The 15,699-nt window shown below is 39.5% G+C and overlaps 1 protein-coding gene across 7 annotated transcripts in view; it reads right to left on the bottom strand.

The window, feature by feature from the left end:
* Window positions 1-15,699, bottom strand: part of HCFC2 (host cell factor C2) — a 49,806-nt gene that overhangs the window by 27,514 nt on the left and 6,593 nt on the right. For all 7 annotated transcript variants that reach the window (XR_009550688.1, XM_007527914.2, XM_016190328.2 and 4 more), the window contains exons 4-7: window positions 10,337-10,545; window positions 8,557-8,641; window positions 3,885-3,991; window positions 3,371-3,559 (exon numbers count right to left, since the gene is read on the bottom strand). Coding sequence is in view for 6 of the 7 variants with exons in the window: in XM_007527914.2 (XP_007527976.1) it covers window positions 3,371-3,559; window positions 3,885-3,991; window positions 8,557-8,641; window positions 10,337-10,545 (590 nt within the window). In the remaining variant the exon portion in view is untranslated. The remainder of the gene's footprint in view (window positions 1-3,370; window positions 3,560-3,884; window positions 3,992-8,556; window positions 8,642-10,336; window positions 10,546-15,699) is intronic.

Raw genomic sequence — 15,699 nt, 5'->3', positions numbered from 1 at the left:
GAGGGTGGAGGAGACAGCATAATAGTTATGAATAAAAGACTCTCATGCTTGAGGCTCCAAAGTCCCAGGTTCAATCCCCCACACCACCATAAGCCAGAGCTGAGCAGTGCTCTGGTGTTTCTCTCTCTGTCTCTTTCTCTCTCTGCATCTCTCTCAAAAATAAAATAAATAAAATATTTTTAAAAAATACATTTGAAACTAAAAATGGGGGGAAACAAGCATTAGATATATTATCTTATTTATAAATTTTAATTTTATGAGTCAATTTAACAACAACATACATACATGTTAGAAATACTGGGTTTCTCTGCCTAGGAAGTGGCACAGATGATAAAATTGAATTCTCAAAGCATGAGGTACTGAGTTTGGTCTCTGGCATTGCATGTAGCAGAGTGATGCTCTGGTATATTTCTAGCTCTATTTACTTGGAAACAGTAAAACAATACTTTCAGATTTGTGAAGGGTAGTAACTTCCAATGAAGAATTACATTTCCACCCACACTACCAATTAAGTGGCAAAGAAGACTAACCATATTTTCAAACAGTGCAAGAACTCAAAATAAATCTACCACCTGGGCACCCTTTTCCTGGGATGTATTCCACAAAAATAAATAAATTCATAATGAAATAGACTAAGGTACAGAAACCAAAAAAGAGAGAAGTCGGCACAGGTAAGAGGCAAAAGCTATCTATCCCCAGGGTTATGATGGAGGAGGATTCCAAAATGACAGCTGGGCTTGATGTGTGGTGGACATCCATCCAGACTGATAAAGGCGAAAGTTCTTCAAGATGATGATATCTGATAGCATAGCTAATGCATCAAACCATAATGAGAGACTTAAACAAATGACAGAATGTGTGCATTGATCAGTATATGCAAATCTCAAGCCAACTGAGAGTCACAATTATTGAAGGCGAATAAAAAATTGTGCAAGGAAGGTTTCATAGTATTCTACATGGCTCACGTGTGAACTTTATTAACTAAGGAGAGCCTGATTCCAGCACAGCCAATGTCAGGGACTGAATTTAGGACCTCACCCAAGCAAACTGTGGGCTCTATTCACTGTACCAGCTCCTAGGCCACTGGAGTAAATTTAGGTTTTGAGAAAAATTGCATAAGAACTCTTAAGTCATCTTCCTCTGATATATAAACATCTGCTTGAACTAAGAAATTAACTCTGTCAGAAACAGAAGGATGAATATGGGATGATCTCACTCTCAGGCAGAAGTTGAAAAACAAGATCAGAAGAGAAAACACAAGTAGAACCTGAACTGGAGTTGGTGTATTGCACCAAAGTAAAAGTCTCTGGGGTGGGTAGAATGGGGAAAGTACAGGTCCAAAAAGGATAAGAGGACCTAATGGGGGTTGTATTGTTATGTGGAAAACTGAGAAATGTTATGCATGTACAAACTACTGTATTTACTGTCAAATATAAAACATTAATCCCCCAATAAAGAAATTAACTCTGTTACACATGTACCTATAATTGTATTTACTGTAAGCCACTAATACCCCCAATTAAAAAAAAAAAAAAGAAAGAAACTCTGGACAAGTACTATTAACCCAATTACAGTCTACTTAGATTTTGTTGGCTTTTTAAAAATTAACTATTTACTTTAATGAATTAATTATCAGATAAAAACAAGGAGAAACTGAGAGAAAAGGTTGGATAGAGAAGGAGATAGACACCTGAAGCACTGCTCCACCAGTGAAGCTTCCCCCTACGGATAAGACCAGAGGCTTGAACCTGGGTCCTTGCATCACCTCAACCAGGTAATACATCACCTCTGCCCCTCGTTAGTTTTCATTCTTTCCTTTTTAAAACTTTATTTATTAATGAGAAAGATAGGAGGAGAGTGAGAAAGAACCAGATATCACTATGGTATATGTGCTGCCAGGGACTGAATTTGGGACATCACGGTTGAGAATCCAATGCATTATCCAATGCGCCACCTCCGGGACCACCCTCACTGGTATTCCTATGGTCTTTTTGGCTCCGTGAGGCAATGTAGGGAACCAAACTGCATTTAGTTATAACTCCTCAATTTCCTCCAAGTTGTGACTATTTTTCAGTCTTTCTTTTTTCTTCACCACTTTGAAAATTTGAAGTACACTGTTTACATATTCTGTCCTATAACTTAGGTCTGTCTGATATATTCTCCACTTGATCTTAGCTAAAGCTCAGGAAGGGATGTCTGGGGAGCCGGGCGGTAGGTAGCGCAGCAGGTTAAGTGCACGTGGCGTGAAGCGCAAGGACCGGAGTAAGGATCCCGGTTCAAGCACCCGGCTTCCCACCTGCAGGGGAGTCACTTCACAGGCGGTGAAGCAGGTCTGCAAGTGTATCTCTTTCTAGCCCCCTCTCTGTCTTCCCCTCCTCTCTTCATTTTTTTCTGTCCTATCTAACAACAATGACATCAATAACAACAACAATAATAACTATACCAATAAAACAACAAGGGCAACAAAAGGGTATAAACAAATATTAAAAAAACAATTTATTAAAAAGAAGGAATGTCTGATAAGTTCTCACAGTTAGTATGGAATTATAGATTTTGGAGAACCACAGTGAAGTGTCTTATCATTTATATGGTATGGAGGTAAATAGTCAAAATGACATCTTAGTGATATTAATCTTGCTTAAGGTGATATTTGACAAGTGCCCCTCTGTATAAAGCTATTTCCCCATTTCCATGCTGTGTTTTTTGACAGGGATTCACTAAATCCACACTATGTTCAAAGAATAAGAAGTTAGTAAACTCCTCAAGAATGAAGAGAGTCTACATATACTTTTAAAAATATTTTATTTATTTATGAAGAAGATAGGTGGAGAGAGAGAGAACCAGACAGCTGGTACATGTGTTCCTGGGGATTGAACTCAGGACTTCATGCTTGAGAGAACAATGGTTTATCCACTGCACCACCTCCTGGACCACAAGTCTACATATACTTTTTTTTTTTTAAAAAAAAATTATTTATTCCCTTTTGTTGCCCTTGTTGTTTTATTGTTGTAGTTATTATTGATGTCCTTGTCGTTGGATAGGACAGAGAGAAATTGAGAGAGAAGGGGAAGACAGAGATGGGGAGAGAAAGATAGACACCTGCAGACCTGCTTCATCACTTGTGAAGTGACTCCCCTGCAGGTGGGGAGCCGGGGCTCAAACTGGGATCCTTACGTCAGTCCTTGCACTTTGTGCCACGTGCGCTTAACCCACTGTGCTAACACCTGACTCCCTACATATACTTTTCATTCCACTCATTCTGAATCATGGGAAAGGCAGAGGCATTTACAACAGGTCTCAAAAGACAGATGTCATTCAAATAATTATTTACCTAGAGGAAAAATTTTGTTTGCTAACTATTCTTACCTACCAGTATCAAGATACCAAAGATCCTTGCAGCAAACTTGACTATTCAGTGCTTTTTTGTAGCCATCTCTTCCACTCCAAAAATACAATCGAGTGCCAATTGCAACAGCACAGTGTCCAGCTCTTGGCCTTGGTCTTGAATTTTTTTTATCTTCCTGAGAGTCTGATACCAGAGTGATCCACTCTGCTGTATCTGAAAAGATAGAAATACCCATGGCTACACTGTTTTTTTTTTTATTAAAAAACTTTAATGATATTTATTTATTTGTTGGAGAGAGTCAGAAATCGAAAGGGGAGTGGGAGATAGACAGGGAGACAGAGAGACACAGGCACCACTGCTTCACCACTCACAAAGCTTTTTCCCCTAGGGGCTCGAACCTGGGTCCTTGTGCATTGTAATATGTGTGCTCAACCAGGTACCCACCGCCCAGCCCCGTTTTGTTCTGTAAAAGATTGTTTAATTAATAAAGTTAATTAATAAAGTTCACTTTAATGAGTAATTCTCAACAAGAACTTACCCAGATTTAAATAAGAAAATGAACTGGTACACCTCCATTCACAATCATGGGATGAAGTCTCAATATTTTCTCCTTTATGTGGAACCCAGCCACCAAAAATGTACATCCTGAACAACAGAAGGAGAACATAAAGTAGTTCATTTTTTCCCCTGGTGCTTTAATTTTATTTTTTTAGATTTTAATTGCTAAGAATAGACTTAATCTCCTTGCTTGGGGTTATTCACTTGCTTTTTGTTCTCAAAGAGATGGGAATAAGATAATGAATAAAGTGCTTTAGTTTCATGAGTACACATTTTTTTTAAATCATTCTGAGTTTACAATTTTATGAAGAAATACAGAATAAAAACTATTTTAAAAAAATTATTAAATTATCTTTATTTATCTGATACAATTTTATGAAGCAATACAGAATAAAAACTATTTAAAAAAATTTTTTTAATTATCTTTATTTATCTGATAGAGATAGCCAGAAATCCAAGAGGGGAGGGGATGATAGAGAGGGAGACAGACAGAGACACACTGCAACACTGCTTCACCACTTGCAAAGCTTTTCCCCTGCAGGTGGGAACTGTGGCTTGAACCTGGGTCCTTGTGCATTATAACATGTGCACTTAACCAGGTGCACCACCACCCAGCCCAGAATAAAAACTATTTCTACATGGCAAGCTACTGAAAGCAGGAAATATTTTCATTGCAAACATCTGAAAATAGGGTTGAGTAATAGCTCAGCAGGTAGGGCACACCTGTCATGTGCACAATGCTGGTTCAGGTCCCAGACTCAATGGGAGTATCATTCCATCAAGAGGAAGCTCTTGTGTGGTGTGTCTCTCCCATTCTTTGTCTTAATGAGAAAGTGGCCCCGGGGTGGTGAAACTGCACAGTCCAAGGCCCTAGCCCTACCTACACACACACACACACACACACACACACACACACACACACACACACACACACACCTGGAAAATCAATACTGTGCATTAATTAAGGTTATCTCAGAGAAGTTCTCAATTACCTATAACATCCAAAGTCAGATTTTGAAGTGCACGCATATAGCTGTCAAAGTGGATTAAGTTTCATATAATGTTAAGTCACTGATATCACTCAAATAAAATTGTAAACTGTTTCTCAAGGCCTTCTAAGAAATGCTTAGCTGGGGGGACCAGGTGGTAGCGCAGCTGATTAAGCGCACATGGCGCTAAGCACAAGGGCCAGCACAAGGATCCCGCTTCAAGCCCCAGCTCCCCACCTGCTCTCTGTCTTCCCCTCCTCTCAATTTCTCTCTGTCCTATCCAACAACAACAACAATAGCAACAATAACAACAAGGACAACAAAGGAAGCAAAAATGGGAAAAATGGCCTCCAGGAACAGTGGATTCATCGTGCAAGCACAGAGCCCCAGCAATAACCCTGGAGGCAAAAAAAAAAAAATGCTCAGCTGCCACTGGCTGAAGAAAAAAGGTTTGCCAGGTAGTATAAGGTGCATGTGATCTCAAGCTGATCAGAAAGCCTCCTTTTTTTTTTTTTTTAAATCTATTTTAGCGTGTGTGCTCAACCAGGTATGCTAACACCCAGCCCCTCATTTTTACCTACTTTATACAATAGGGTTCTATGGGAAACTGCATTTTATTTTATTTTATTTCTTTTTTTGCCTCCAGGGTTATTTCTGGGGCTCAGTATCTGCACTACAAATCCACTGCTCCTGCCTGCCATTTTTTCCCATTTTGTTGCCCTTGTTGTTGCTCTTGTTGTTATTGTTGTCACTGATGTTGTTGTAGCTGGATAGGACAGAGAGAGAAATAGAGAGAGGAGGGGAGACAGAGAGGGGGAGAGAAAGACAGACACCTGTAATCCTGCTTCACTGCCTGTGAAGTGACCCCTATGCAGGTGGGGACTCAAACCAGGTCCTTGTGCTTTGTACCACCTGCACTTATCCTGCTGTGCTACTGCCTGGCCCCCTATTATTTCTTTTATTGTCACTGTGGCTGCAACCACTCTGCAACCACTGTGCAACCACAGTAAGCCTGCCTACTTTTTAAAACAGAGACAGAGATTAAGACAGAGAGGAAGAGATACCACAGCACAGAAGCTTCTCCAGTATGGTAGGAGCCAGGCTAACCTGGGTCATGCATATGGCAAAACAGACACACTCCAAGTAAGCTATTTCACTAGTCTGGGAGATTGCATTTTATTAACCAAAAAAATAAAAGGGTTGATTCTATTTTTATTTTTTAAATGTTTTTTTTTCCCTTCCTTCCTGTCTTTTTTTTTTTGTGCCAACGTTTCACAATGGCACAATCCCACTTTTCCCAGAAGACTTTCTTTCTTTCTTTCTTTCTTTCCTTCTTTTTTCTTATGTCTTTATTGGGGAATTAATTTTTTTTATTTATTTCTTTATTGGGGAATTAATGTTTTACATTCAACAGTAAATACAATAGTTTGCACATGCATAAAATTCCCCAGTTTCCCATATAACAATACAACCCCCACTAGGTCCTCTATCATCCTTCATGGGACTTTTTCTTTCTAAAAATTTTTTTATATATACTTATTTATTTTCCCTTTTGTTGTCCTTGTTATTTTTTACTGTTGTTGTTAGATAGGACAGAGAGATATGGAGAGAGATGGGGAAGACAGAGAGGGGGAGAGAAAGACAGACACCTGCAGACCTGCTTCACTGCTTGTGAAGCGACTCCCCTGCAGGTGGGGAGTCAGGGCTCAAACCGGTATTCTTAACGCTGGTCCTTGTGCTTTGTGCCACGTGCGCTTAACTCACTGTGCTACCACCCAACTCCCGATTTTCTTTCCCTTCTTTCTTTCTTTTTAAAAAAGATTTTATTTATTAATGAGAAAGATGGGAAGAGAGAGAGAGAAATAACCAGACATTACGCTGGTACATGTATGTCAGGGATTGAACTTGGGACCACATGCTTGAGAGTCCAGTGCTTTATCCAACTGTGCCACCTCGCAGACCATGCACACTTTTAAATTTAATTTTAATTTTAGGCAGAGACAAAGGAGACAGAGAGACACCAAAGCATTGCTCCACCACTCATGAAGCTTCACCTGATGATATATATGGTGCTCCCATGTGGTACCAGCATTCCAGAGGACCTTGAACCCAGGCCCTTGAGTTAAACTATCTCCTAGTTAAACAAGATTATTCTTTTTTGTTTTTAATTTTATTTAGAGACAGAGGGAAATTGAGAAGGGAAGATAGATAGGGAGAGACAGAGAGACACCTGCAGCCCTACTTCACCACTCGTAAAGCTTTGCCCCTGTAGGTGGGGACCAGGGGCTTGAACCCAGGTCCTTGCATACTGTAATGTGTGTGCTTAACCAGGTGCGCCACCACCTGGTCCCAAGATTATTCTTATATACAAGAACTAATGAGGTCCTAAATTATAAGTATCTGTTCCCTAAAATACCGCTTTCAAACTCAATTACTTACATAAGTAAACAGTACTGCTATTCCTGACCCAGTGTCATGTCAATAAGGGAACTTGGTGATGACAGCAATAGCTAACCTATGCAGAGTGCTCTCTACATACCACTTGTCAAAGCACTTTACATAAATTAATTCTCATACAACTTTGTGAAGTAGGTTTTACTATTATCTTCATTTTGTACTGAGGGAATTGAGGTACAGACAAGACTCAGTGTCCTTGCCCCAGATCACATAGAATATGTACTAAAGCTGAGACTTGAATTCATGCAGGATGATTACAGCATCTATATTCTAACCATAATTCCATCCTAAGTATAATTACTGAAGATGCATACTGATTATATATGTGAAAAAGTTTGTAATGTGTATATAGACGTATTTTTTCTTTTTACCAGAGCACTGCTCAACTCTGGCTTATGGTGGTGCTGGGGACTGAACTTGGGACTTCCAGAGCCTCAGGCATGAAAAACTTTTGCAAAACTGCAGTGCTATTTTCCTGGCCTTACATAAAGTACACAAGAAGAAACAATGGGTTAGATATGTCAAACATGTTGATGGAAGACCTATCAGTTTGAGAATACTAGTCCTTATAAGTATGTAAATCTCATTCTGTGCCAAGATATGAGGAATGTAAAGAAGCATGACATTTTAAAAATAATAATAAATTAGTGGGGCCAGGCAGTGGCACACCTGGTTAAGCACACAAGCTGCAGTGTGTAAGGTTGCAGGTTCAAGTTCCTGGTCTCCACCTGCAGGAGGACAGCTTCATAAGTGGTGAAGCAGGGCTGTAGGTGTCTCTCTTTCTTTGTCTCCCCCACCTTCTCAATTCCTCTCTGTCTCTATCCAATAATAAATAAATAAAAAAACATTAAAAACATAAGCATGAGAAGTGCCAGGGACATAGTTCAGTGGTAGAGCACAGGACTTGCACGAACAAGGTCTTATAGGTTCAATCCTCACACCACATATGCCAGCACCAAGCAGTACTTTGTCTCTTTCATTAAAAAAGAGAGAAGAAATCTTTTATATTTTTAAATAAGTGTAAGAGGCAGTATAATAAGAAAATAGCACTTTCTTTATAGGCGTATTTTATCTTCAGTAAACACACTCAAACAAACTTAAGGTCAGTAACCCATTTTCAAGAAACTGGTAGCATCACTTCAATTTGAGTACATCTTTCTTAGGTTGGCTTAAAAAGAACAAAAGCAGACCATAAAAACACCATACTTGTTTCCTATAACACTGGCTGTGTGAAGGCTTCGTGGAAGAGGTACTGTCCCTTTAGTTTCTGGTTTTGACCATGACATAGTTTCTAAAAGTAAAAATAAGTATATTAGCAACATGACTTCGTAACAAGAAATTACCTCAACTTGCAAAGTTTTTGAGAAGCAAAAATGTTTCAAAACCATGAATTTCATCTTTTTTTTTTAATTGGATAGACAGAAATTAAGAGGGGAGGGGCGCATAGAAAGAGGGAGAGAGACAGAGAGACACCTGTAGCCCTGCTTCACCATTCATGAAGCTTTCCCCCTTCAGGTGGGGACCAGGGGCTTGAACCTGGGTCCTTGTACACTGTAATGTGTGCACTTAACTAGGTGTATCACTGCCTGGCCTCTCCTTGAATTTCATCTTTAGATAAATATTTTGAGCTGACATAAACTGTTAAGCATAAAAACTTACTTAGACTTACATGTTAGTATTTCTAGTAGAGAGGCAGATCTAAGGGGAGACATCAATTTGGAACTAAAACCAAATCAGGGATTTTAACATATTAACTTAGAGCACACTGTGCAGAAGACAGTCAAAGGTGAAATAGTCAACCTACTCATGGTGCAGTGAACAAAATGTGGAACTCTGAAGCACGAGATCTCAAGGTAAATCCCCAGCATTAAAGGACCAGAGTGATGTTCTGGTTCTCCCCCTGCACTCACCCGTAAAAATAAATAAATAAATAAAATTAAAAAATTTTTAAAGTGCTATTAAAGACTTTTTCACTGACCAGAAGAAATAGCATTATGCATGCTACATTTCCTGGAGAGAGGTAGACTATCCATATAACTTGATCATGAAAACTGGGACTCTCTCAGAGTGAAACAGGATACTTTTCTTTTTTGCCTCCAGGGTTATTGCTGGGGCTCAGTGCCTGCACTACGAATCCACTGCTCCTGGAGGCCACCTTTTCCCTTTTGTTGCCCTTGTTTATCGACGTTGCTGTCATTACTGTTGTTGTTGTTGCTTTTTTTTTTTGGATAGGACAGAGAGAAATCGAGAGAGGACAGGAAGACAGAGAGAGGGAGAGAAAGACACCTGCAGACCTGCTTCACCGCTTGTAAAGCGACCCTCCTGCAGGTGGGGAGCCAGGGGCTGGACCTGGAATCCTTATGCCGGTCCTTATGCTTTGCGCCTTATGCGCTTAACCCACTGTGCTACCGCCCGGCCCCCTGGGATACTTTTCATAACTATGTAGGACAAAAAGCATAAATTAATACCATTCCAGACAACCCAGAACATATGGAAATCCTACTAATAAGGGTTCAAAGGGGAGGGACTATCATAATTAAAACATTTATTTTAGGAGCTAGGCAGTGGCGCACCTGGTTAAGTGCACACATTACAGTGCTCAAGGACCCAGGTTCAAGCCTCTGGTCACCACCTGCAGGAGGAAAGCTTCATGAGTGGTGAACTGGGCTGAAGTTATCTCTCTGTCTCTCTCCCTATCTACCCCTCCCTTCTCAGATTCTCTCTGTCTCTATTCAATAGCAAATAAAAAAGAAAACAAAAAATAAATAAAATTTAAGATAAATAAATAAAACATTTATTCTGTTCAACTAGATTAATCATCAACCATTCACACATATCCTGGCGGCATCTCAGGTTGGGTCCTAGCTATAAATCTTAAAATGCAACTCAATAAAGAGTATGATTAAAAAACTTTTCTTTCAGGGCAATTTTAAATTCCCTTTGTCTATCAGAGTCAATTCCTGAATGTGAATCAAATCAAACTTACCTAAGTCAAGCTGCCACAGGTCATCCAGGCGTGCACCACACATCCCGCCAAAAACATACATTTTAGGACTTCCAGAGTCTTTTTTGCAATATATAATAGCTGTATGGGATTCCCTTGGAGAAGGCATGATTCCTTTAGTTAGTGGGATGCTCCAGCCCACAACACCAGAGCCATGCTGTAACTCCAACTCATAGAAGTCATTTAAATATCTAAGGTAGCATAAAAGAAATGAGAACATTAACATAATACCATTTATGACTTTTTGTTTCTATTTGTAAAGACAATATCAACTGACCATGAAAAATTCACAGAATACAAAAGGTCAGGAAAATCAGGATTTCCTTATCTTATTCACTCAATACATATTTATCAAACAGGCACTTTTCTGTAAACAAAGAGATGAAAAAAATTCCTGCTATAATTCAGCCAATTCTCTTGTCCATGACAGCAAAATGGTGGTAGTTTCAAAATACAGCTCACTAAGTAGGACCATCTGTCTTGCCATGTCCAAGGGCCAGGTTTGAATGCCAACAGCACACAGGAGGTGCCTGTAACACTACAGGAAGCTTCAATGCTGTGGTATTCTCTGTCTCTATATGCCTCTATCTGAATGAGTTAAGTGTCCCAGAGTGGTGAACTGTGTGGATGAGGCCCCAGCTCTGAAACAAACAAACTAACAAACACAAAGAAAGAAGGGAGGGAAGGAAGGAAGGAAGAAAGAGAGAAAGAAAGAAAGAAAGAAAGATAGCGGAGGGAGGATGGGGAAAGAGAGAGAGAGAAAGGATAAGGGGAAAGAAAAAGGAAAAGAAACCTAGCATGGGAAATACAGAGTGAATTATCACTAATAAACTACGGTCTATTTCAGCAGACCCAAGAACTCAGAATGGGGAGGTGAGAGATGAAAAATCACTGAGTTAAAAAAAAAAAAAGACCTGCATTCAGAATATAAAGACTCATAATTGTTTTTATTAATTATTTGCTTTATTTTTCTTTCTCTCTCTCTCTCTCTCTTTTTTTACTATTTTATTTTAAATGAAAGAGATTGACAGAGACACTGACTGACCTAAGCACTGCTCATTCAGCTCTGGCTTATGGTCGTACTGGAGATTGGACCTCGAACCTCAGAGCATCAGGCATTGAAGTCTTTTGAAGAACCATTATGCTGGCTCCCCAGCCTAAAAACTCTCATAATGCAATAAGATTACAAACAACTTAATTTTACTTTTTTTTTTAACACCACTCCAGGTCAACTTTTTCAGATAGAAATAAAAGACAATAGAAAGACAGCACTGAAGCTTCCCCCAGTGCTGTGGGGCAAGATTCAAACCTGGGCTGCTTGTATGGCAAAGTGGAAACTCTCCTAGCTGAGCTATTTTCATAACTCCAAACTACTTAATTTTTAATTGTTTTTTATTATTGATTCACAAGACCATAGGATAAGAGGGGTACAATTCCACACAATTCCCACCACCAAAGTTCCATATATAATTTATACTTCAAATTTAGAGGGAAAAATTAACAAGAATACAAACAGAAGGTTTCAGGAAAGGAATAACAAACATCCCATAAGCATAATTAATCAAGTTTATTCTCTCTCTCTCTCTCTCTTTTTTTTTTTTTTTTTTTTGCCTCCAGGGTTATTACTGGGGCTCAGTGCCTGCACTTCGAATCCACTACTCCTGGAGACTATTTTTCCCATTTTGTTGCCCTTGTTGTTCTGCTTGTTGTAGTTGTTACTGTTGTCATAGCTGTTGTTGTTGGATAGGACAGAGAGAAATGGAGAGAGGAGGGGAAGACAAAGGGGGAGAGAAAGACACCTGCAGACCTGCTTCACCACTTGCGAAGCAACCTCCTGCAGGTGGGGAGCCAGGGGGCTTGAACGGGATCCTTCCGCCTGCTGTTGCGCTTTGCACCATGTGTGCTTAACCCACTGCGCTGCCGCCTGACTCCCTCTTTTTTTTTTAACCAGAATACTGTTCAGCTCTGGCTTATGGTGGTGAGGGGATCTGAACCTGGGACTTTGGAGCCTCAGGCATGAGAGTCTCCTTGCATAGCCATTATGCTATCAACCCCCCCCCAGTTCATTTTCTGTCAAAAAAAATTAAAATAAATTCATGAAATGTATTTCGCCTATTAGTGTGCCAAAAATCAAGAAGAGTGAGTATTCAGTATTGTCAAGGGTGTAGATAGTCTCATACACTGTTATTAGGAGTATAATTTGGGGGTAGATAGCATAATGGTTATGCAAAGAGACTCTCTTGCCTGAGGCTCTCTCAAGTCCCAGGTTCAATCCCCCAACCACCCACCCACCCACCACAAGCCAGAGTTGAGCAGTTCTCTGGTAAAAAAAAAAAAAAAAAAGTACTATTTGTTTCATCTCTTTAGAGTTGATTCAGGAGTACTTAGCAAATTTAAATATGAATAACCTCTGAAAAAGCAAAAATATGGAAACACTTAAACGTCCATTAGTAGGTGAGCTGTAAACTAATTTGTGTAGTTTGTAAATTCACAGTGGGGAAGTAGGTAATACCGCACAGGACTTGCATACATGAGGCCCTGAGTTTGATCACCAGTATATCACATGTGCCAGAGTAATGTTCTCATTCTCTCTCACTAATACATAAATGTTCCCCACACCTATGGACATCTAACTGTTGACAAGGGGGCCCAAAATATTAAATGGAGAAAGGAGAGTCTTCAACAAATGGTGTTGGGAAAATTGGGTTGAAACGTGCAGAAGAATGAAACTGTACATTTTACCATACGTGAGAGTAAACTCCTATCCTGATTCCTTTGAGCTTGGATAAAGGACTTGGATGCTAGACCAGAAACTATCAAATATTTAAAGGAAAATATTGGCAGATCTCTATTCCATCTAAATTTTATAAGTATCTTCAATGACATAAGTCTAGTTGAAAGGAAGACAAAAACACAAATAAACCAACGAGAGTACATCACATTGCAAATCTTCTGCACAGCAAAAGGAACTACTACCCAAAGAGACTCCTTTCAGAATGGTAGAGATCTTCACAAGCCATTTATCAGACAAAAAGGCTAATAACCAAAATATAGAAAGAGCTCAGTAAACTCAGCAACAAAAAACAAATAAAACAAAACAAAGCAAAAATGGCCCCCTCCAAAAGTGGGGAAAGGATATGAACAGAATATTAACTAAAGAAGAGATACAAAAGGCCAAAAGAAATGTGAAAAAATGCTCCAAGTCACTGACAGAGAAATGCAAATAAAGACAACAATAAGATACCACCTCACCCTGTGAGAATGTCATACATCAGAAAGGAGAGTGATAAGAAATGCTAGAGAGGGTGCAGGGGTAAATGAACACTATTCAGCTATTAAGAATGATAAATTCATGGTCCAGGAGTTGAAGCAGTGGATAAGGCATTGGACTCTCAAGCATGAGGTCCTGAGTTCAATCCCCAGCAGATTGTATGCCAGAGTGATGTCTGGTTTGTTCTCTTTGCTCTCTCTCTCATTAACAAATAAATAAAATCTTAAATAAAAAAAAAAGAAGAATGAATTCACCTTCTTCACCTCATTAATGGATGGAGCTCAAAGGGATTATTTTAAGTGATATAATGTAGAGAGAGAAGGGTAAATATGTGATGATCTCACTCACTGACAGAAGATAAAAAATAAGAACAGAAGGAGAAACACAAAGCAGAACTTGGACTGAGTTTGGTGTATTGCACCAAAGTAAAAGACTCTGGTGGGGTGTGTGTGTGTGTTCAGGTTCTGGTTTCACGATGGTAAAGGAGGAGAAAGTTTACAAATGTATCAACAACTGTATCTACTGTAAACCATTAATCCCCCCAATAAAAATAAATATCTTGAACAGGATTGTGGCCTGGGACTGGGCACAGTGGAAAGACTGTTGGACTCTCAAACAAGATCCCAAGTTCAGTCCCCAACATCACCTGAGCCAGAGTGATACTCTGGTTCTGTTTCTTCTTCCTCTTCCTCTCTCTCTCTCTTATTAATACATCTTTTTTAAATAATAAGATCAACCTATATCTACTGCCATGAGGAGATCATATATATATATATATGTATATATATATATATATACATATGTACATATACATAGATACATACACATGCATATTCAGGGGCTCCTGGATGCATGATACCAATGAGTGGCTTTCCAAGCCCAACTTTTTCAATCTTTTTACTTGAAAGGAGAAAGAAGAAAGAGTGGTCCAGGAGGCAGCACAGTGGATAAAGCATTGGACTGACTCTCAAGTATGATGTCCCAAGTTCAATCCCTGGCAGCACATGTACCAGAGTGATATCTGGCTCTTTCTTTCTTCCTATCTTTCTCATAAATAAATAAAATAGTTTTAAAAAAAAGAGAGAGGGAGGGAGAGAGAGAGAGAGAGAGAAAAGAGTGAGAGGCAGAGGAGAGACATCTCAGCACCACTCCACCATCCACTGTCCATGGTACTGTCCATGGTGCTCCTGTGTGATGCAGCATGCAAACTATCTCCTGATTCCATATATATATATATATATATATACAAAGGAAACAGCAGCAATAACAGAATAATCAAAGTTGGAAAGCAAAAAGAAAGATCCTAGTTCTTCAACAGAAAACATATGTCTGTGTGGCAGATAATATCAATATGCACAGCTCCCCTCTTCTAGAACATTCTTTTCTGGACTGGCTCAGGGGCTGGCCTTATAGCTTGCTTTCATCAATGGAATGGGAATGAATGGGCTAGTTTTAATGATATGTTTTAAAAAGCACATGTGGGCCAGCAAGATAACTGGATAGTGTGCCCACTTTATCATGTGTCTGCCTCAGCTTTGAGCCAGGCCCCCACTGCACTGGGGGCTTCAGGACTATGTTATCTTTCCCTTTCTCCCTCTGAAAAAAACTTAACCCAAGGTGATGAGCACATCTGCTCCCTTAAGCAACACAACCTTGACAAGGATATCCAGCATGTACAATCACCTAACAAAAGTTGAGTAAGAGGCCAGGAGATAGTTCACCTGGCAGAGCACCTGTGTATCATGAAGAAATCCCTGAGTTCAAACCCCAGTACTACATAGGAGTGCCACGGATGGCATCGGGAGAAGCTGCACAGATGGTGTCTCTTCATCTCCATCTGTTTCTCTCTTTAAGATAAAATGGAAAATAAAAAGTTGGGCCAGAAGTGGAGGAACTGCACATGCATGAGGCCCCAATTCCACTTAAAAACTTTTGAATAATAAAGTGTGCTACATGACAAAAACCCCAAAGAATGTACAACAAATTGATTTTTGTGTTTACTTATGTTGGAGAACAGTGGTATTCTGAGGAAGAACTTCATGCTTTCTCTTAAACATTAACAAGTCAATAACTA

The sequence above is a fragment of the Erinaceus europaeus genome, chromosome 7 (genome assembly GCF_950295315.1).
Source record: "Erinaceus europaeus chromosome 7, mEriEur2.1, whole genome shotgun sequence".
NCBI lineage: Eukaryota > Metazoa > Chordata > Mammalia > Eulipotyphla > Erinaceidae > Erinaceus > Erinaceus europaeus.
This window is presented reverse-complemented; position numbering and strand designations above follow the sequence as displayed.